The sequence below is a fragment of the Rhinolophus sinicus genome, chromosome 1, assembly GCF_057876585.1.
Source record: "Rhinolophus sinicus isolate RSI-liver-muscle chromosome 1, RSI-T2T, whole genome shotgun sequence".
NCBI classification, from domain to species: Eukaryota; Metazoa; Chordata; class Mammalia; order Chiroptera; family Rhinolophidae; genus Rhinolophus; species Rhinolophus sinicus.
Window position 1 is genome coordinate 53897445 of NC_142501.1, and position 20691 is coordinate 53918135.

Sequence of the window (20691 nt, forward strand, 5' to 3'; positions counted from 1 at the left end):
GGGTTCATCTTGTTTTGGACTCTCTTTGCTTCCTGGACTTTTATGTCTATTTCCTTTGCCAGGTTAGGAAAGTTTTCAGTCATTGTTTCTTCAAAAAGGTTCTCAATCCCTTGCTTTCTTCTCCTTCTGGTACACCTATGACGCAAATGTTACGCTTGATGTCCCAGAAGCCTCTGATGCCCCGCCCCCCGAGTCTGCATCCCTATGACGGAGCGCAGGGTGAGTGCCTGGGGGTGAGAGAGTCTGTTTGCGGGCCATTTAAGAGGATGTCTGGGTTTCCCACAGCCTTCCATCCCACCTAGATGGTCAGAATCCCCACTGTTTTTCACAGCCAGATGTAGGGGCTCCTCTTCTTGGCACTAGTACTCTGGACTGGGGAGGCTCATGTGGGGCTGGGCTCTCTTGCTCCCTCGGGGGGACCTATGGCGGAGCTATCCCTCCCGGCGGTTCTCAACTGCCACATGGAGGTTTGGGGCCAGCCCATTTCGTATCTCCACCCTTCCTACTAGTCTCGATGTGGCTTCTTCTTTATATCCTCAGTTATAAAATTTCTGTTCAGCCTGACTTCACATGGTTTTCCAGGTTGATTGTGCTATAATTTAGTTGTAATTTTAAGGTGTTCACCTAAGGAAGCAGGCACGGTATTTATCTACTCTGCCATCCTGGATCTCTCCTTTAGTTTCTATTTTTATCTTCTCTCCCCTATGCCCTCTTTCTCCCTCTATAGGTAACTTTAAAAAAAATCTTTAATGGCTTATTCTTCCTTTGTATTTTTTTTTTTTTTTTAACTTTTATTGATTTTAAGTGTGTTTTTCCAGGACCCATCAGCTCCAAGTCAAGTAGTTGTTTCAATCTAGTTGTGGAGGGCGCAGCTCACAGTGGCCCATGAGGGGATTGAACTGGCAACCTTGTTGTTAAGAGCACCTGTGCTCTATCCAGCTGAGCCAACCAGCCGCCCCCTCGCTTTGTATGTTTGTAAGGATAAGCAGATACTTATGTTCTAACACCCTTTTTTAGCTAAATGTTGGCAAACTATACAGTTTTCTTCACCTTGCTTTTTACACTTAATTTTGTATCTTGTAGATTATCCCGTGGTACTAATAATATGTAAATTAAATGTCCATAAAACTACATTCATAAATAAAATACTATAACTAGACATTCGAGTATTTCATCTACTTCCCTAAAAGTTTGCTTATTCAAGTTGCCCTCAAAAACATTTTTTGAATCTTTTTATGGGGAAAATGGACTGTGTTATGTTCAGGGTTGTCTTATTTGGGAACATAGGTGATAACTGCAAAATAGTAAAAACACTTAAGATGGAAATTTGAGCAGGACCTGGACAGATGGTGAGAATTTGGTGTGCTGGGTAGTCGGGGGAGGGGCACATTAAAGGGCCAGACAGTGCAAGCAAAGGCATGAAGGTGGGAATGTGCACGGTGCCCATGGGATCAGGGAGCCTGGCTGGAGCTATAGGTTTGGTAAGGGAAATAGACTAGCAGGGAAATCAACCAAGGTACGTTTTGAAATAATTCAGGGTCTGATGACGGTCTTGATAAGGTAGGTGCCATTATATTCATTCTTTCAACAAAGATTTATTGAGCACCTACTATGTGAAAATTGTGCAGAGTGCTGGGGAAACGGTGGAGAGGAAGACAGATATGATCCCTCCCTTAAGGAGCAGAGACATTTCATTACTAAGGTGAAGTACAGTGTGCTATGAGGGCATAGAAATGGAGGGACCTAGCTTATTTCAGAAGAAGGGTAGTCGGGGAAGACTTCCAAGGAAGTGCATTTAGGCTGAGATCTGTGGGATGATGAATTGAGTATTAGCGGCTGGTGGTGGAGGTGGGGGTAGCAGGCAGAGGGTGGTAGGTCTAGGCAGAAGGAGCAGCACTGAGGGAAGAAACTCATTGTGATTCCAGAACTGAAAAAAATGTCCAGTGTGACTGAAAGCATTGGAGAGTTGGGATAGAGTGGGTGTGAAGTGAGAGTGAATTTGAGAGAAATTGCAAAGGAGGTCTTGTTAAGGAAAGGGAACTTTTTCTTTGAGGGCATATAATAGGCACTCAATACATGTGGAATGGATGAATAAATAAGTTTGAAATTTCAAATGTGGGCTAAGAAATGATGGTGCGAATGAGGTAAGGGAAAGTGAGTGAGCACAGGCTGCTAGTTTTGGATGGAATATTCGTTTGGTTTTAGATACATGGGTCTTGAGGGGCGGCATCCTCGTCCTTTGTCAAATACTGAGCCACGTCATTTCAGGCTGCTGTTGAAATTGTTAAGACTCGAGTGAGGGAAACAAAAGGTAGGGCGCTCTTCCTTGGAAATTACGGTTAGAGAAAGAAGATGAGCCTTAGGATGAGACAGAGGAGATATGGTCAGAGGAGCGGGATGGAGGATTTCAAGGACAGAGTGGTGAACAGACTCAAATGCTGCAGGAGACCAGTTTACACCAAATGAGACAATGTCGTTGACACCACTTACAAAATGAGAACATGTTATATGGATGTACAGGTGGGTGCGGAGGTAGAAAGGGCATGAAATCTGTAGTCACAAGACCTAGGCTCGTTCCTAGTTCTGCCTTTTACCCCATTTGTGACCTTGGGCAGTAATTACTTAATGTTCTCTGAGTCTCAGGCTGCTCATTTATAAAATGAGAATGAGAATGGCTGCCATGTTTGCATCTCCGAGTTAATGGAGAAGTTCAGATTAAAAATGTACGGAGAGCATTGTGTATTTCCTCCAAGTGTTGCATAAGGGTCTGGCATATGCACGGTACTTAAGTGAGTGTTTGAATGAATGTGGGGGTATTACTATAACTACTTATTTATGTTTCACCAGAGACCAGATGAAGAAGCTGTGGTGGATCAGGGTGGGACCAGTACGATTCTCAACATTCACTATGAGAAAGAAGAATTGGAAGGTAAGAATTGCTGTTCTATGTAACGGGGATAAAGCAAGAGACTGCTGGTGTGGGAGGAAAAGCTTTGCCGTCAGAAGACCTAGGTGTGAGTCCTAACTCTTTCTCACTAGCTGTAAGACGTTGCGGGAAACCCACTTAGTTTCCCTTTACCGCAATTTCCTTGTCTGTTAAATAAAAGTAGGGATAATAACACCTGTCTTACTATTACGATCTAACAGACAGCATGTGAGACAGTGCTTTCAGTATTGTGAAGTCCAATATAAATATTAATAAATGACCTGTTCCTTGAGAATGTGAAGTACTCAGATCAGTTTATTGATCGACAATCCTTAGAAATATAAATATATACAAAATTTTAAAAGAAAAAAAGACAAATTTTAAAACTCATTTTGTCTATGACACTGTTTATACCCCACGTACAATGTTTGCTCTTCCCTTCTACGTATACCCATTTCTGCCTGGTGTTTTCATCTAAACAAGAAAAGGGAAAATACATGCACATCTATAACATATTTAAGAGTTGACAGCAGAGTTGTATACAAGCCCAACTGAAATGGAGGGAAGAAAGAGGCACTTTTATTGACCTGCTCTGTGTAGTTTACCTTATTAAGGCTCTTTTTCCTTTCTCTCTTGCCTCACCCCCAGCTCCCCACATAACTGTGGCGTGGTGTCCTGCTTTCCTTTTCCCTGTGGGGCCTGGTTTCCTGATACGTGGTGATGCTCAGTTTTATTAGAGAAAGGCTCATGTCTATATAGCTCTAATGTGAACCCACATTTGGCTCCAAAAAGCCTCTGTGAACTCCCTGCAACAGCCTCTGCAATGTCGAAGGCTATGATGCAGCAACTTTCTAATGACAGGGACAGCATGTGAAATATTCTCTCCATACTGCTTGTTCCCATGACTTTTTCTCATCAAAGTTGTACCGTCCCCAGAGAAAGCTTGTCCTTTGGATGGGGAGAGCAAAAGCTGTGCAGGCTGACTCAGCCTCTGGGTGTGTTACCATGAGAACTTACGTGGGTGGCTCTGTGGAGGTCAGTGGAGTTTGGATATATCAAGGTCATGTTTTCCAAGTTATTTTAACCAGATATAATATTTAGGAGAAGAGCTAACGCAGATATCAGCAACTGGGAGAAAGTGGGAGAAGGAAAGGGGGTGATGGTGGGAGACGAACATTTGTTGAGTGCCCCTTGTGTGTTAGGCATTTGATTAGGGCCTTTGTATAAGTTGTCTTTGTTATCTTCGCAACAACGAAGACAGGTTTTATCCCTATTTTACACGTGGGGAAGCTGCTCCTGGTCATCTGGTCTAATGCTAGGTGAGCCTGGGATGGAAGTCTGCGCTTCCCACTCTCCCACGTGGCCTGCAAGGGAGGACAGTATCCAGCACTAACCACTCGACCTCCACATCTTGCTCCATTCTGTAAACATCTGTATGTGTTCCCTGCCCTCCTTCTACCCTGAGAATCCTGTTGCCTCTCTGCCTTCTTATTGCTCCATGCGGGCAGTGCTGCTCTGTTTACTTGCTTGGGTCCATTAGATTATCCTCAGCAAGGAAGTAACCATTAATGAACAACACTCTCGTCTCCTTGGGAGTAGACTAATACACTTGGGCAAACTCTCTTGAATCCTGAGACTGTTTCATGCATAGAAGTCAGCTGAGTAATAGGCAGTCGGAGCAGCTGCTCATGATGACATCACGTATTCCTTACGCACTGTCCATTTTGCCATAAAAGAAAGCCATCTATGATGATGTCAGCACTAGGGGATAGTGCATCGGGAAATGGTCCTTCCTACATAGACCTTTTTGAAAACTAGGATCTTGTTTATTTATCGCTATGAATAAAAGGCACTCCAGGCAAATGGAGAACAAATGGTGCCTACTCCTCAGGCTTGATGTGGTTTCAGAGCAGCTCTAGAGAGAAGAGGGCATTTGCTGTAGGGCTGGACATGCCGTGGGCTCTGCCCTGACTCCCTCTGAGGGCAGCCCTAGACTCAGTGAGGCTGCACTCAGGGTCGCATGGTCTCTTGAAGGTGTGGGATAAAATCAATCCCACTGTGATGGAAGACAAGTAAATTGTATTCTGATTCGATCTGTATGCCATGAAGCAAGGCTGGGTGGCTGCAGATAAATCCCTGGGTCTTCCTTTCCCTTTTATTCCATACCCTCAACCCCACATGACGTAAACCATTCCCTCACCCATTTTCAAAACTACTCTGAGATTTAAGTCTGTGGACATTGTGAGAGACTTTTGTGAGTGTGGGTCTTTTGCATAAAGTAATTCCATCAGTTGGAGATGGTGCGTTAAACCATGATGTTGCTTTTTTATATATATGGGAAGAGTAAAAAGCAAACATTAGAACAGATTTCCAAAGATAAACTCACAAAGAGCGATAGTCCGCGATGTGCTTCAGTGGGCTCTCCCAGTCCCAGAGGAGCACGGAGCAGTTGCTTTAGTTAGAGGAATGGATTTTTCCATTTTTCCTGGCGGATCATTATTCCTGATTAACTACTAGATTTATGAATCCTAGAGTAAGTTTAGCACCTTCTAATAAGTTTTTAACAAATGTGTACGAGACATTTGGTCACATTTATAAGTGTTTTTTTTTTTTTAAAAAAAGGCTTGCATCTGCTCCACATATTAGATTCCCCCCTGCACTTATTGATGGAATCAACCTGTAGCCCAGGGGGTCGGAACGGAACAAAACCCTTTTGTACGTGCTAATGACTTCTGTCTGTAGGGAATGGTCCGCCCAATCGCCATCTGCAGGGTGGAATTCCAACTGCGATTTCTGTCCTGCTCTGCAAGATTCAGTTCCAGTTCACTAATGATTGATGTCTGTATGTGTATACCTACTTATTTTTAAAAATATACACGAATGTTGCATCTTTCCCATAAGTTTTACGGCATGAATATTTGTCTTTGCATACAGATAGCCCCCAAAGAGTAGATTTGACAATGACGGGGGAAAAGAATGGAGAATTAGATGGGAAGGAGGTGGAATTCGGGTGAGTGGATAGGTAGATGAGGGGGATGAAGATTGTGCGATGTGGGCAGGAGAGCAGGTGCACGGCCCGCAAAGGGACCACAGGACGGGGTTAGTTTCGTGAAGTCCCCAGACTGCCGGAATCCAGTTAGAGAGAATGGCTTTTATTGGTGCTATTTTCATCTCCTAGTGTCCATTCGTTTGTCATCTTTTCTGCTGATCTCACTCAGAAAATCCAACGTCCTGCTTCAGAGTCCTCAGCCTAGAAACTGATGCCTAATTTTCTGATCGCCACGCGGTCCTTCTTAGTGCTGAGCCCTGCCGGGGCTTGTCTTCATTTCTGCCTGTCTCACTGCTGTTTTCAAAAGACAGGCCCTGTGGTTGGCTGATGTTTGTGAGAACCTATTAGACCTCAAACTCCTACAGGAGGAAGAGTCTCCCTTGTCTAGGATGTAAGCTTTACCTTCCTTCCTCCAGAGCCCTCAAAAGCACCTGTAGGAAGTCTTCCCCACCTGCCTAGTGGGAATTTAAATATCAAGCAAAACCATGCATTATTTACTCAATGAACATTTACTGAGGCTCTTCTATAGTCTCTTTTTGCCGCAATAAGAAAGGATAGTGAGAACAATTGAACCATCGTGACTTCTCCAGAGAATGCCCTTGCCTCAGCCTTTCCTAGGTCTTGAACATTAGAACCCGGACTAGCCATTATCTGGACAAGACCTGAAAAGTCATTTGATCCAACCTCCTTGTTTGATTTCAATAGTGTCAGTGAGTAAATTAACCAAGAAAATGAGATCTAATAATACAGGTTCCAATACCTAATCACTGTCTTCCCAATTTCTCTTTAGAATATAGTTAAAATTAAGTAATATGAGCAATATACCAGCACGAGCCCAGTGGAAGTATGTGGAATGTGCTTAAGGAGAAGTGGAGGTCCTAACCTGGCCAGTCACCTTCTGGGGGATTCGCCAGGAAGAGGAAGCACATGGCTGGGGTGGCTCTATTGGAGGACGGAGTGTTACTCCTCAGACTGTTCTTCACCTAAGTCCAGCTCCACCTGGACACGTCTGACACCTAGGTCAGTCACCGTTTTAGGGGCTGGTTGAGGTGATTCTCTAGGATCTAATTATGCTTTTTATGGCCCACGGGTTCTTCATGATCTGCCCTGTCTGTCTCTCGAACGTTCCCCCCTCCTCTCCTTTCTTCCTTCACTTGCTGTGGCCCTACTGGCTGTCCCTTGGCCTTGGAACCAGCCCTGCACGTTGCGTCACAGGGACTATGCACGTGATCTTCCGTTTCCCTGGAATGCTCTTCTCCCAGGTCTTCTCATGGCCTCTCCTTCTCATCACTCAGGTACCCCTTCTAATCATCTTCACTCAAGTCTCCCTTTTCCCTCCTACCCCTGACACAGACACTCGAGCACTTTACCGTATTTTATTCATAATAATCAATCCATATTTAAAATAATATGTTTTGTTTTTATGATGTCTATCTTCCCCAACTAGAATATGTGTCTTGAGGACAGAGATTCTGTGCTGCATCCTCAGCCCTTGGGACAGGACCTGGCACAGTTAGGTGACTCCAGCCTGGGCTGATCTTCGTGGTGTGTACGGGGACCTAATTCACATACTATAGGCAAACCTCGTTAGTTAACAGATGGTATTTCATTAAGATGGTATTCACACTTGATAGTTTTCACTAATATATTGTCGGAGGTCTGGAACCCCACATCTTAGCAAATGACCTCTTCGGGCTCTGTATTATTTTAATGGAGTTGTAAGGTGACTACATTATATTTAGAGATCTTCCTGTCACAAATGTTCTGAGAGGTACTCAAGTCAACATAGGACTGTTCTAAGACAGGGAGAGCAGAGGGTAATAAGTCTGATTCTACCAGATACTAAATATTTTATCCTCCTGCCTCTCAATACTCTAACAAATCTCAGATCATCTTCTCCTCTAATCTTCACTGTTTCTTTTTTATTTTACTTTATCACTTCAGAATTTGGAAGATGGGGGTGGACAAAGAAAAGGAGGGAGAAATAGAGACAGGAGTGTTAGAGCGGGACCCTAAGTCACTTGAACCTCATTTGGAGGGAAGAGCACTATCAAGGACTCCCCCAAAGAAGTTGAGCACAGTCTTAGGAAACCCCACTACTGGGAAAAGAAGAAGGTGAAGAGTTGGTAACTCTTCCATAAAATCCCCTCATCTAGGAGGTCTTCCTGGATTAAGCTTTCAGTTCTCAGGTTCGCAAGGGCCTTCTCAGTCTCTCATGGCCTGGTGAGTATCTCGCCCACCCTAAACACAGTCACTTTGGTTACTCACTCCTTTTGTGGTCCCTTCAGATAAGAGACCTTCTTAGGTCAGACTGTGTTCTCCTGGGGAGGTCCTAAGAGGTTCTGTTCCTGGTGGAGGCACTTAGGAGATACTCCGTTTTCTGAATATTTGTGGATGGATGACCACGCATAAGACACTGTGCTTTGTTATGTGAGGGATTTCCAAGAGGAAGAAGGTCTAGCCTGGGACCTCATGGAGCTTGCAGATGAGTAGTGGGAGATAAGACTGACATGCAAGGCATAACGTAAGTGCATAAGAGAATGCTAGCCAAGGACTCTGGGAATTTAGAGGAAGGATGTGGCACATCTGATCCGGGAGATCAGAAATCATACCAAGAAGGAAGGTGCATTTACAATGAACCTTGAAGGAGTGAGCCAAGTCAGCGTCCAGAAAGCACTGGCACTTTTGTGGAATAGCCGTTTGGTTCAGGTAGAGGAAACAATGTGAGATGATGTTGCAGCAGCCGGAGCCGTGAGAAGGAGACAGAGTCCGAACCAGGCCATTGTGTCGCTGGGGTAGATGCAGAAGGTGCACGTCTCTAGATTCCTCCTCCCCCTGCACCGTCATTCGATGTGAGCTTGTGTGGAATTTCCACTTTGCTCTCTCTTGAGCTGATCACTCACTTCTTGTAGAGGTATTTCCCTACTGAATGTATAATGTGTCCGAGAGGAAGAAAAGACTAGAAAGGAGGCGGGGGCCTTCGTGTGCTGGAGCATGAAGGGCCTGACTGTGGAGGAGTGAGCCGGGATCAGGGCAGGGCTTCAGGGTGATTGGTTTTTTTGTAGGATTGAATTGGTGTGGGAGACAGGAAGGAGGCCCCTCCGGGAGTCAAAGGGGGAGGAGAGAAAACTGGACGTCCCTAACCTGTAGGATGTAGCACCAAGGGGCAAAGGATAAAGGTAGAAATCTAAGGTAACTCGGAGGTTTCCAGCCTGGAAAGTTGAGAGAATCGTTATGTCATGGGCAGAAACATTGAAGAGATGAGTCTGAGCCTGATTTGAGATGGAGGATGGTGAGTTTGCTTTGGGATGTATTGAATCACTGTAGATAAAGATTTGGGGGTTATTTGTAGAAGTGAACTCAAATCAGGAGAGTAAATATCACTAAAAAGAGAAGAAAAGGGCCAAGAGACAAACCGAGGGAGCCTTCCTTTGGTGGACTGTGGAAGGGATGGAGAAGCACAGTCAGAGGAGTGCGAGCGTGGGGGGGGGGCAGGAGCCAAGGGAGCCCCGACCACCAAGGGGAAGAAGTAATGGGAGTGGTAAAAGGACCCGGATACTGCCTGGAATGTGATGGGCTCTCGAGAAACTCCTGAATTGAACTGAGAGACGTAAAGCGGCAGAGATTTGGTGATAGAAATGAAGTGGTCTTTGATGTCCTTAATGAGAGCAGTGCAGTGGTGAGTGGTCACCTGCAGAGGCGATGGAATAAGGGGATGGTGAGCAAAGGGTGGTAGGTTGGTAGACTGTTCTTGAAAGTGGTTTGATGGAGAAGGGAAGGGGGCAAGGTAGAAATCTGGGAGAGTAGCACTGCATTGGGAAAGTTTCTTTGTAAGATAAGGGTGACTTGAGCATGTGTGTAGGCAAGAAACCCGTGGAAGGGATGGGTGGAAAGGAGAGAGGGAGTAGGACTCCAGAGGGGTGGGAGATGATGCTCACTGCTCATTAGCCTGGCAAAGAGCAGAAGCTGGGGAGGAAAGCAAGCCAGGCTGAGGTGGACCCGGGCTTACCTGAGAGGGCCGGGTCTTCTCATGGAAACGTGAAGCGAGGTCACCTGCTCAGAGGCAGGAGCTGTGGGGACGGCTGTGCCTTTGAAGACAGGGACTAAAGACTGGAATGGTTTTTGTGGTGGAAGATACGGGGAGGCCGCCTGAGATCTAGAGTGCTGAGCAGTAGTAAGTGGGCAGAAATGGGAGAAAACCAAGGCTCTGTGTGCTGGGGGTGGTAACATCCTAGAAGCTTCTCATTCTGGGCTCCAGGCTTGGCAGGAGGGCAGGTGAAGCCAGGCGGAGCTGCGAGAGTCCTGCGAGTCGTGAAGAGAACAAGATAAGGTAGAAGGAATGAGGGAGCAGAAAAGAAGGAACTAGGGAGGAATGCTGTTGGGTCACTTTGTCATGTTTCCCCTCTTTTTGTGTAATATGTAACATCGTTTCCTATAACCCCTGCCCTTATGCTCCTTCTGATTTGTAACCAGTCTCTCACTGCTATTCTACAGTGTGTATTCTACAGTGCAGGAAAAAAAAAAGGAAACTGATCCTAGAATGTATTGGCTGCTAAAATTTATTCCAGGTATTGTGTTAAGCATTTTACATACATTATCCTATTTACTGCTCATAAACCCCTCTGAGTTTAATAAGCTTTTAGTACTGCCTTTTAAAGACAGTCACAGAGGGATTAGGTAACTTGTTTAGGGTCACAAGGCCAGTGAATGATGAGGTCAAGTTTTGGACCCAGGCAGGTTGACCTGAGCACTTAACCACTTTTCTAAACTGTCTCCCTGTCAACACTTGGTGCAGTTGTCATAGAGTGACTGTGTTGCTTTTTAGCAATTGTACAAATTGTCATTGTAATAACAACAACTAGCATTTGTACTGGCCTCTAATGTTCACACACATTATTTCCTTTGATCTTAACAACACTTCTGTGAGGTTTGCAGACACATGCAGGACAAAGGAGAACTTCAGCTCCAATATCTCTATGTTCTTAGCTCTGGAACTCTTTGAAGTTTTATAATTGCAGAGTTGTGACCAGGCTGAAGAGTTGTATGCTTTCTCCCCCACCCCCCTTAAATGTGCTAGTCTCTTTTTACTAAAGGATTCTCTGTACGACCTTCTGCTTCTTTTCAGGTCATAGAACTCTATACGTGGGGGTTCGGATGCCACTGGGCCGGCAGAGCCATCGGCACCACCGAACCCATGGCCAGAAGCACCGGAGACGAGGCCGGGGCAAAGGAGCCAGCCAGGGGGAGGAAGGCCCTGAGGCCTTGGCCCACGGTAACACCCTCGGGAGAGAGGGTGGGTATCCATGGCTGGGAGGCGTGGTGAGGCTGAGGGAATGTGCGGTAGGCATCAGAAGCAGATGGTCTTGATTCTCTAGCCCGTCTAGAGCGTTTTCAGAGCTTGCTTCCAAGAAGGAGAACTGCCACTAAGAATCAAAAGTATCTTCCTGAAAACTATACAATTCAGGCCCCCAAAATCAATACCATAGTAGGTGAAGTCATTTACTAGAGAATTAGCCATTCCTTTTGATCAAATTCATCAGATTTCCAATTTCTTGCGGGTTTTCCTCAAGTGGTCTTAGTTAATAATTGTTTCCTCCCATGAAACTGCTTCCACAGAAGAGCTCTTAAAAAAATTTCTGGGGGTAAAGAAATCTTTTAGATCTGCATTCGGGATTATCTTCTGTATGTTCCTGAAGTTGTAAGACCCCCAGACACGCTAAGTATGGCAGACTGCTATTTCTGTTCTAAGCTGAGGTTGGGAGCAGACCTTTCTCTGTGGTTGATTTTCCAGACACACCATCTCAGCGTGTGCAGTTCATTCTTGGCACTGAGGAAGATGAAGAGCATGTGCCCCACGAGCTGTTCACAGAGCTGGATGAGATCTGTATGAAAGAGGGAGAAGATGCCGAGTGGAAGGAGACAGCCAGGTGAGGCCCTAAAATAAGCTCGGTCAAGACTTGCTTGGAAGGCAAATATGTACCTGTCAGCAAGTGACAGGTCTGCCAGCCTTTTATTTCTTCGTAGGAGAAGTGATGACTGACATGGGGGCTGGTATTCCAGAGTCTTCTATGGAGAGTCTTGATGTTAACCTCTTTTTTGTGATGTCTCTCATCACACCTTTGCCAGTTGATCTTGAGCCTGGGATTGGTGACAGAAACATGGAACCTTCAGGGCGTCTTCTCCTATTTGGTTGGGACCCAGAGTACTTTGTGGGCTATCCTGATGACATAGGTCTGGTTTAGAAGATGCCTGATGGGGTCACCCTGGTTTGGACCTCGCCCAGAAGACACAGCATAGGTCCAGACTTTTCCTGCAGGTGAACCATAGGGACATTTGGATTTTAATTCACTGGAAGTCCCAGAATTTTTGAGACTTGAACTTCCTGTGGGACATTCCAACCTCCTAGAGAAGCTTGGGGTTATGGTCAGCCTGCCAGTAGGCTTCCTGGGATAGCTGTAGAGTGACCGTGCTTGTCTGAGGCTCAGACCCCAGAAGAGCCCTCAGATAACCAGGGCCATGCCTAGGGTTCCGCTAGTAACGGGCCAGTGAGCGCTATGGATGATACAAAGCCACATGTCTGAACCTCGGGAAGGAGGCAAGGTGGGTAACTAGCAGCGCGTGGCTCCGGCTCGCATCGGAACAGCTCTGCCTGGATGCGTGCCGTGTCTGTGGACGTTTCCTGTGGGTAGAGAGGATTAAATAAGCCAGTCAACCTGAGACCAAGTGAACAGGCAATTAATCATCTGTCTTTGCAAACTGCTAAAGGTCACACAGATAGGCTCTTTAAAAAAGAAAACTGTTATCATTTTATTAGTGTGATTTGTCAGTGTATCCAAATGACATAGAGTAGATCTATTTTTAATTGCATAAGTAATGCATGCTCATTATAAAAATTAGAAAATAAAGATAAGCAAAAAAAAAATATTATGGGCGGAACTCCAGGGATAATGGGGAATATAATACTTGGTGTCTTATACATGTATATGTTTGTATTTTTTAAATTTTCTTTTAGTAAAAATGGAATCAGACTATACTCAATCTTGCACTGTTTTACAGCCTGCTGTTTTCACTTACCAATGTACCCTGAGCATATAGGTTAGATTTCAGTGTTCAGTGTGGTGACTCAGAGACCTTTCTTTGTGGCTTACATGAAAGATTCTCTTGGAAAGTCCTCATTTTCTGTCTTTGGCATTTAGTTCTTTGTAATGCTTTCAGGTGGCTGAAGTTTGAAGAAGATGTGGAGGATGGAGGAGAGCGCTGGAGCAAGCCTTACGTGGCCACCCTCTCACTGCACAGTCTCTTTGAACTAAGGAGCTGCCTTATTAATGGAACGGTCCTTCTGGATATGCATGCAAATAGCATAGAAGAAATTTCAGGTAAGGTTAGGTGAGGGAAAACAGAGGAATGTTTGCGTTGTAAATTAAGAAGTGTGGTGTAGAGGAAACAATAAAGTGGCTGTGTGTCCTTGGGCAAGTCACTTAACCTTCCTGACCTCAATGTTCTCAGCTGTGGAATGGGTTTCAAACTAAGAAGCTACAAGATTCAAATGACATGGCGTTTAGTCTTCCATTTATCTGTTCATTCAACAGACATTTATTTTGTATCTGTTTTTGCCTGATAATGTGCTAGGCACATGGGAATAAAGATACGACAGTTCTTACCTTCAAGGAGCTCACCTTCTAGTGGGGAAAATAGCCATGGAACAATTAATGTGATTGCAACAATGGAGATATGGTTTAATAATAATTAGAGAAAGGGGCAACTGGGAGTTTTACAGAGAAAAAAATTAAAGAAAGATTTAAAAAATATTGCAGCTAGGGAACACATGTAAGAAGTTGAGCCAAAGTACCCCCACTTCTTCAGCAAGATATGAAGGGGAGATGTCTGATGGAGTTTCCTGGAGTGGTTGAGTGTTAAGTTACTATATTTTGGGAATGGAGTTTGGGAAACACCTGGGTGCGTGTGAAGATTTTTCCTTCAGCCTGGCTTGATTTGGATGGACAGGTTAAATAAGGATTTCTCCAAATTGTTCTCCATTTTTGGTATCCAAGTAATTCTGCCTCTCCGGGATCACATGGGGACCCAAAGGGAGGGCCAGCACTAATGGGATGGATCCTGTGTCCCTCCAAAGGCTCTAGGGAAAAGTTATTCCTTGCTGCTTCCGGCTTCCAGCGGGTCTGCTGTTCCTTAGCTCACAGCTGCATAACTCCACGTGCCTCTGTCTTCACATGGACTTCTCATCTGTGTCTCTCTTATAAAGATATTTATAAGTATCATCCAGTATCATCTCCTCTCGAGATCCTTAATTACATCTGCAAAGACCCTTTTCACAAATAAGATCACTTTCACAGGTCTAGGGGTTTGTACACAGATGAATCTTTTTTGGGGCCACCATTAACCCACTACAAAAACCAAGAGGAAAGAGAATTTCAATTCATTAGGCGTCAATTGCTGCAAAGAGGTCAGGTTAGGTAAGGACTAGAAATATCCATCAGATTTAGCAACTGGAAGGTTATTGATGATTATATCAAAAGCACTTTCACTGAAGTAGCCAAATTACAGGGAGCTGCGACATTTTTGTTTTGAGAACTTTAAGTGATAGGAGAGAGAGAGAGAGAGAGAGGAGGCATTAGATAAAGGGGGACTGGGGTAGACATTCTTATTCTTTTTTTTTCCCTGAAGATGAAGGATCCTGAAACGTGTTTATAATATGGGGGCAAGGAACCAATCGATATAAAGGTTAAAGAGAGAGAAATACGGTTCTTTGGCTTGAATATTCAAAATAGATTTTGTTTATTAATTGATACCGGCACTCCGATAGTCATGGATGAAGTTGGAGTTGAGAATATGTGGATGTTTTGGGGGGGCCTGAGGAGAGGTATATAGGGTTGAAGTAAAACTGCCATGGGGCTCCACAGTCGGCACCCGATGTATTCATGTTAGTGATGAATCACAGCAACGTTACAATTTTGGAAGAAAGGAATATAGAGGAACTTTGGCAGATGACAGAGCACAATGGGTAACATTGTGGGCTTTTGAGTCAGACAGTCTTGGGGTGGAATCCCAGCTCTGCAACTTACTAGCTATGAGAAATTTTGTAATGTTTAGGCCTCAGTTTTCTGATCTATAAAAATTGTTATCGTACTAGCCACTTCTCAGAGTTTTTATAAGGATTAGATTAGAAAATCTATGTAACGTTTATAGTATAGTTCCTGGCATATAGTAAGTGCTCAGTAGTTTCTATTTCTAATATTAATAACTTGCTGTACGAATAAAGTATAACTCGTCACAGCTGCTGTCTTCAGATAGCTCTTTCAGGCACTGAAGCGGGAATTGTACCTCAGTGACCCTGGTTGAACTGCTCCCCCCTACTCCGTGCCCCTCACCCTGACCCCACCTGACGTTGGCCTCATTGGGTCCATTGACCATCAGTTTGAGCATTCATGTTAGCGTCTGTTTTCCAGACCTGGTTCTGGACCAGCAGGAACTGTTCAGTGACCTGAATGACAGCGTGAGGGTGAAAGTACGGGAAGCTCTTCTCAAAAAGCATCATCATCAGAATGAAAAGAAGAGAAATAACCTCATTCCCATTGTTCGCTCCTTTGCTGAGGTTGGGAAGAAACAATCTGATCCACATTCGATGGATAAAAATGGTAAGATTATTAGGAGTGACTGTTTTCTCTTTTTTCATTAGTAAGACATTAAGGAACTAGCTGGAGATACTAAGTTACTAGAGGGTAGGAGCTACAATAATCTTATATGTTTCCATAGTCACTTAGATACAGTATTTTTGGCGATTGGCAAGTGGGTAGCTGAGACTGGTGACTATGTCTCGTCACTAGGGCACATGCCTCAGAGGGACCTCAGTGGACTCAGGCTGAGAGGTTTGTGCCCCAGAGTGGCCTCAGGACTCATGTAGATTTTGGGAGACATCCCCATTGGGGATAATTTGGGGCAAGAGGAGGTCAGCTCTTTGGGGCAGGAGAGGAGCTTTCTTGGAGTATAGAAATGTCTTAGATTAGAGAGACAAAGTACAGTAGCGTGGACTCTTGAGTCAGACTTCTACGCTTGAGATTTCTGGCTTCACCACTTGCAAAGTGTATAACCTTGGGCGACCTCCTCAATCTCTTGAAGTCTCATTTCCTCCTCGTAAAATAAGGATAATGCTAGGATCTACTCCATAAGTTTCTTGTGAGGCTTCAATAACTTAATGCACACAAAGCCCTTAGCCAGGTGCATGGTGGGTTGTGAGCACTCAATAAATTTTCAGCGGCTGATTGGTCAGGCAGGACCGGGTCTATGTTGCTCTCTCCATGTCCCCACATTTACTGGATCACAGTGTGCAGGGGATATGCCTGGGAATCTATACATTTGCACAGTTCTTCATAGGATTCTCTGATGTACATTTCTGGTGAAGGATTACTACCTTAATAGAGGAAGAAAAGAGGATTACAAAGCTCAGGAAGAAGGTACAGGAGTAGTAAGACCTCTGTCCTCCCTTAACCACGACCGAGTAGACAAGGAGATAGGCATGCGTGGCTTCTAGCTCCTTAGTCATCTTAACCTCTTCTTTCTGCGGGCTTTGCAGGCGATAGTCAGAGCTGAACGATGATGGATGACGGATGTTAGAAGGGGAAAGGGCAGGGACTCAGAGAATTCTGTTTGATTTTCTCCAAATAGGTCAAACTCTGTCTCCTCAGTCTGTTCCAACTACAAATCTTGAAGTAAAAAATGGAGTGAATTGTGACCACAGCCCTGTGGATTTAAGTAAGGTGAGCAGAGACATGGGAAGTTGGCTTATAGGCCTAAGAGTATTTCTAGTGGAACGCAGAGTCCAGTTGCTGGAAGCTGGGTAAGCTTTGGTATTTTGACACCTTTTCTCCAAGACCAGAACCCCTTCTGCAGGAAAGGAGGCCCATCTGCTTATGTCTTCTCCCTTCGACACCAGCCAGGATGGGACTGACTCAGGAGTTTGGTCCATCAGGTTCAACAGGCTGAAACTTAGACCGGCCACAGAGGATACTCCCTGACACAGACCTCCTGATTTTTCAGAATTATTTTTGGGTACCTGCTTTCCAGCAACTCCTTCTCACCTCCAAGGGTTTTGCTAAAACTATATTTTTGCTACTCTCTCCTAAAACTACTTTGTGGTTGAAACTTTTTTGGAGACTGTGATTTTGGTATTCGAGGCCTTCCGTAGTTGCAGTGCCTTATTGTAATTTCTCATTCAAGCCTGGATCTCCTGCCTCCAGCCTCTTCTTGCCATGGTCTAGTCTTGACACTATCTTTCTAAAGTGCAGATAATGTCAGGTCACTTCTCTGCTTATAAGGCAGGGAGCCTTATAAAAATCGGAAACCTCTGACAGAACATTCAAGTTTTATTTTTTTTAAATATTTTTTTATTTTTCAATTACGGTTGACATACAGTACTATATTAGTTTCAGATGTACAACATAGTGATTAGACATTTACAAAATTTGTGAGGTGCTCACCCTGGTAAATCCAGTACCCGTCTGACACCATGCATAATTATTACAATATTGTTGGCTGTATTCCCTCTGTTGTATTTCACATCCCTGTAACTACCAATTTGAACTTCTTAATCCCTTCACTTTTCTCACCCATCCCCCTCAACCCCCGCCCATCTGGCAACCCTCAAAATGTTCTCTGTACCTATGAGTTTCTGTTTGGTTTGTTTGTTTATTTTGTGTTTTAGATTCCATATATAAGGCATTAAGTATTTTTAAAATAGAAAACAATTGACCTAGAGCTTCAAGAACATTTTTTCTTTGAGGAAACATGATGTAATGAAATTCAAATCTGAACATCTGGATTTAAATTCTCTTAAAAGCTCTGCCATCCCGGGCAAGTCAACTTCATCTCTCTTGGTCTCTGTTGCTTCATTTCTTAAAATGAAAAATGGAGCTAATAATGACCTATGTTATCCACCTTACCGAGTTCTTGTAAGGATCCAATGAAGTAGGGTGAGAAAACATTTGTTAAATCATACAGTGACATATGAATGTAAGGCATGAGGAGGGTGAGTGATGTTTGAGGTTATGGCTTCCAAGTTGTCAGAGGTCCTTTTGGACTTTCAGGTGGACCTTCACTTTATGAAAAAAATTCCCACGGGGGCAGAGGCCTCAAACGTCCTGGTTGGCGAGGTGGATACCCTGGACCGCCCCATCGTTGCCTTCGTGAGGCTGTCTCCAGCTGTTCTTCTCTCAGGCCTGACAGAAGTGCCCATCCCAACAAGGTAAAGACAAAGACAGCAACTCAGTGCATTCTGCCCAACGTACAGATGTATGTGAGCTCCGGGGTAACAAACCAGCTAATGCCAAAAGATAGGATTAATGAATTTGGGGAATGCTGTTTAAAATTCAGCAGTGTCTCACTGGGGTATATTTGATTAACTTCCATGAAGAAGAATTCTAAGACTGTTAAGGTTATGACTGCACAGTACCTGCAACCTTGGAAATGGAGAACTGAAGAGCATTCAAAGGGCAGAGCGGGGCTTATCACTTGTTATGATGAGAGGCCTATCTTATTCTCCTAGTTCTACACAGCCGTATCCCAGGGAAATGTCTCCGAGCACAGGCATTGATGTCTCTTTCCACAGTCCTGGCAGGGTTTGTTTGGCTGGCAGACATGTCCGCGTTTATTCCAAAGGCTATTCATATGCTCTGAAGGTGGCGATTCAGGTGACTCAGAGCCTCATTAATTACGGAGCACTCAGATGTCCCGAGCACAATTCAGACTCCTCTCCAGGGCTTGAGAATTTCAACTTCCTTAATCCTTTCCTCTCCCCATCATTTTATTATTAGAGAAATGAATGAGATTCAGATAACCTTGAATTTACACTATAATGCCATGTTTTGAAAAAGCAAGGAATTGTGTCTATGGAAACCCTAAGAATTACAACCACGTTATTGAATGGAGTCATGCAGATAGCTTCCAATGACCATAGTTGCACTATTAGGTCAAGGCAACTTGTATTGCTCCATCATTAGTCTGCCTCCCTTTATTGAAGGCACCGTGATGATTTCTGTGTGATAGGAAAGAGAAATGTTCTGCTGTTTAGAGAGCAGTAAGATGCCACTTCTTTATGTTTAATCACATACTTTTGCCCTTTCTGTGTGTTGCCAGATTTTTGTTTATCCTGTTGGGTCCAGTAGGGAAAGGTCAGCAGTACCATGAGATTGGCAGGTCCATGGCCACCATCATGACAGATGAGGTACGCACCACTTCCGTTTTTCATTCATTCATCTCATAAATATTTATTGAGGATTTGCTCTGTGCCAGGCACTGTGCTGGTTGTTGGGGATAACATCATTGCAATTGCAACGTCTGCTGGGGAGCAGCTCAGGTCACTTCTCTGAATGCTTCTTATGGGAGGACTGAGCCCTCTGGGAGACTTTTCTTCCTATGTCATCTCTCCCTTTTTTAATAATCAAGGATGCAGAGAAATATTTTTCTGGGAAAATTATTATTGCCAAGCAGGATACCTAGAGAGAAAGATATTAAGGCTGACTTAACTTTCTGGAGAAGACAGTTAATTAAATGCATCCAGCCAATTTACATAAAAAAACCTCAGTCCTGTTCCGCATAAATGAGACCAGTTTGTATGAGTCAGGGATTTGCACGTGGCACTGTAATGTAAATGTACCAAGGCAAGCAGACATTTTGGCTGCCTGGTGATGAACCCCCACTGTATGCCCTGGTGAAGACTGCACTGCTCATGTACGTTGCCAAGCAAGACTTTCCAGGCATATATCTTAGCAGGACGAGGGAGATGGGGCTGGGTTTTGTCAGCGCTCTTGGACTGGAAAGCTTATTTCACTGAGGACGACCTTCATTAGTAATTCTATCCATAATTCAACCATTATGATTAGGAAATTTTCCATGCATCTTGCCTTTTATTCCATTCTTTGAGGAGATAACAGAAGTCAACATCTGTAGAGTCATGTCTTCTCTCTCTTTATACCAGTAGACATATACTTACGTAGTTCTTTTTGCTCCATCTCATCTTTAGGTTCATTTTTTGTTTTTCATCCTTTTATCCTCGCATTTTCCTAAGTGCTAAAGTTTTCCACATTTTAAGTCCCCATGACAGAGGTAAAAATCAAGAGGTTGTATCTATCCTTCACCATATCCATTGGTGATTGTTTTAAGTAAAGTCTTTGTCAGCTTTCCTGAGGGTTTTTTCTCCTCTGTAGATTTTTCACGATGTGGCATATAAGGCAAAAGAGCGAGATGATCTGCTGGCGGGGATTGATGAGTTCCTAGACCAGGTGACGGTGCTCCCTCCAGGGGAGTGGGACCCCTCCATTAGAATTGAGCCACCCAAAAACGTCCCTTCCCAGGTAAAGTATGCACATTAGTCAATGGTGGCTTAGAGTCACTTACCGAGTGTTCACCTTGGATAAAGAAAAGACCATGTCGGGTACATGCTAAATAAGTTGGAACATGGCCCTGATTTGGTGCACCTAGAACGTCAGAACAGTAGTGAAAGATGAATATGTAATAACACAGATGGGCTCAGGCGTGGGAGGGTCAGTCAGGATTACCTGGGATGAATATTAAGCCAACTTTCGAAGGATTGATGTGGAATGACAGAGAGGAGAGGGAAGCACATTTCTTGGTAGTGTGTCATGAACGAGGCCATTAAATGAAAAGAGCAAATTGTATAGAGAGAGCAAACAGAGTTCCCTATACT

General features: G+C 44.2%; 1 protein-coding gene across 2 annotated transcripts in view; it reads left to right on the forward strand.

Annotated features, from left to right (window-relative positions):
• Positions 1 to 20691, forward strand: part of SLC4A8 (solute carrier family 4 member 8) — a 68329-nt gene that overhangs the window by 10759 nt on the left and 36879 nt on the right. Inside the window, exons 2-10 of one of the 2 annotated variants that reach the window (XM_019724540.3) lie at positions 2848 to 2929; positions 11101 to 11268; positions 11767 to 11902; positions 13191 to 13351; positions 15440 to 15628; positions 16656 to 16747; positions 18074 to 18231; positions 19122 to 19209; positions 20192 to 20338. In XM_019724540.3, coding sequence (XP_019580099.3) covers positions 2848 to 2929; positions 11101 to 11268; positions 11767 to 11902; positions 13191 to 13351; positions 15440 to 15628; positions 16656 to 16747; positions 18074 to 18231; positions 19122 to 19209; positions 20192 to 20338 — 1221 coding nt within the window. The remainder of the gene's footprint in view (positions 1 to 2847; positions 2930 to 11100; positions 11269 to 11766; positions 11903 to 13190; positions 13352 to 15439; positions 15629 to 16655; positions 16748 to 18073; positions 18232 to 19121; positions 19210 to 20191; positions 20339 to 20691) is intronic. The other variant, XM_019724541.3, reaches the window with a different exon arrangement.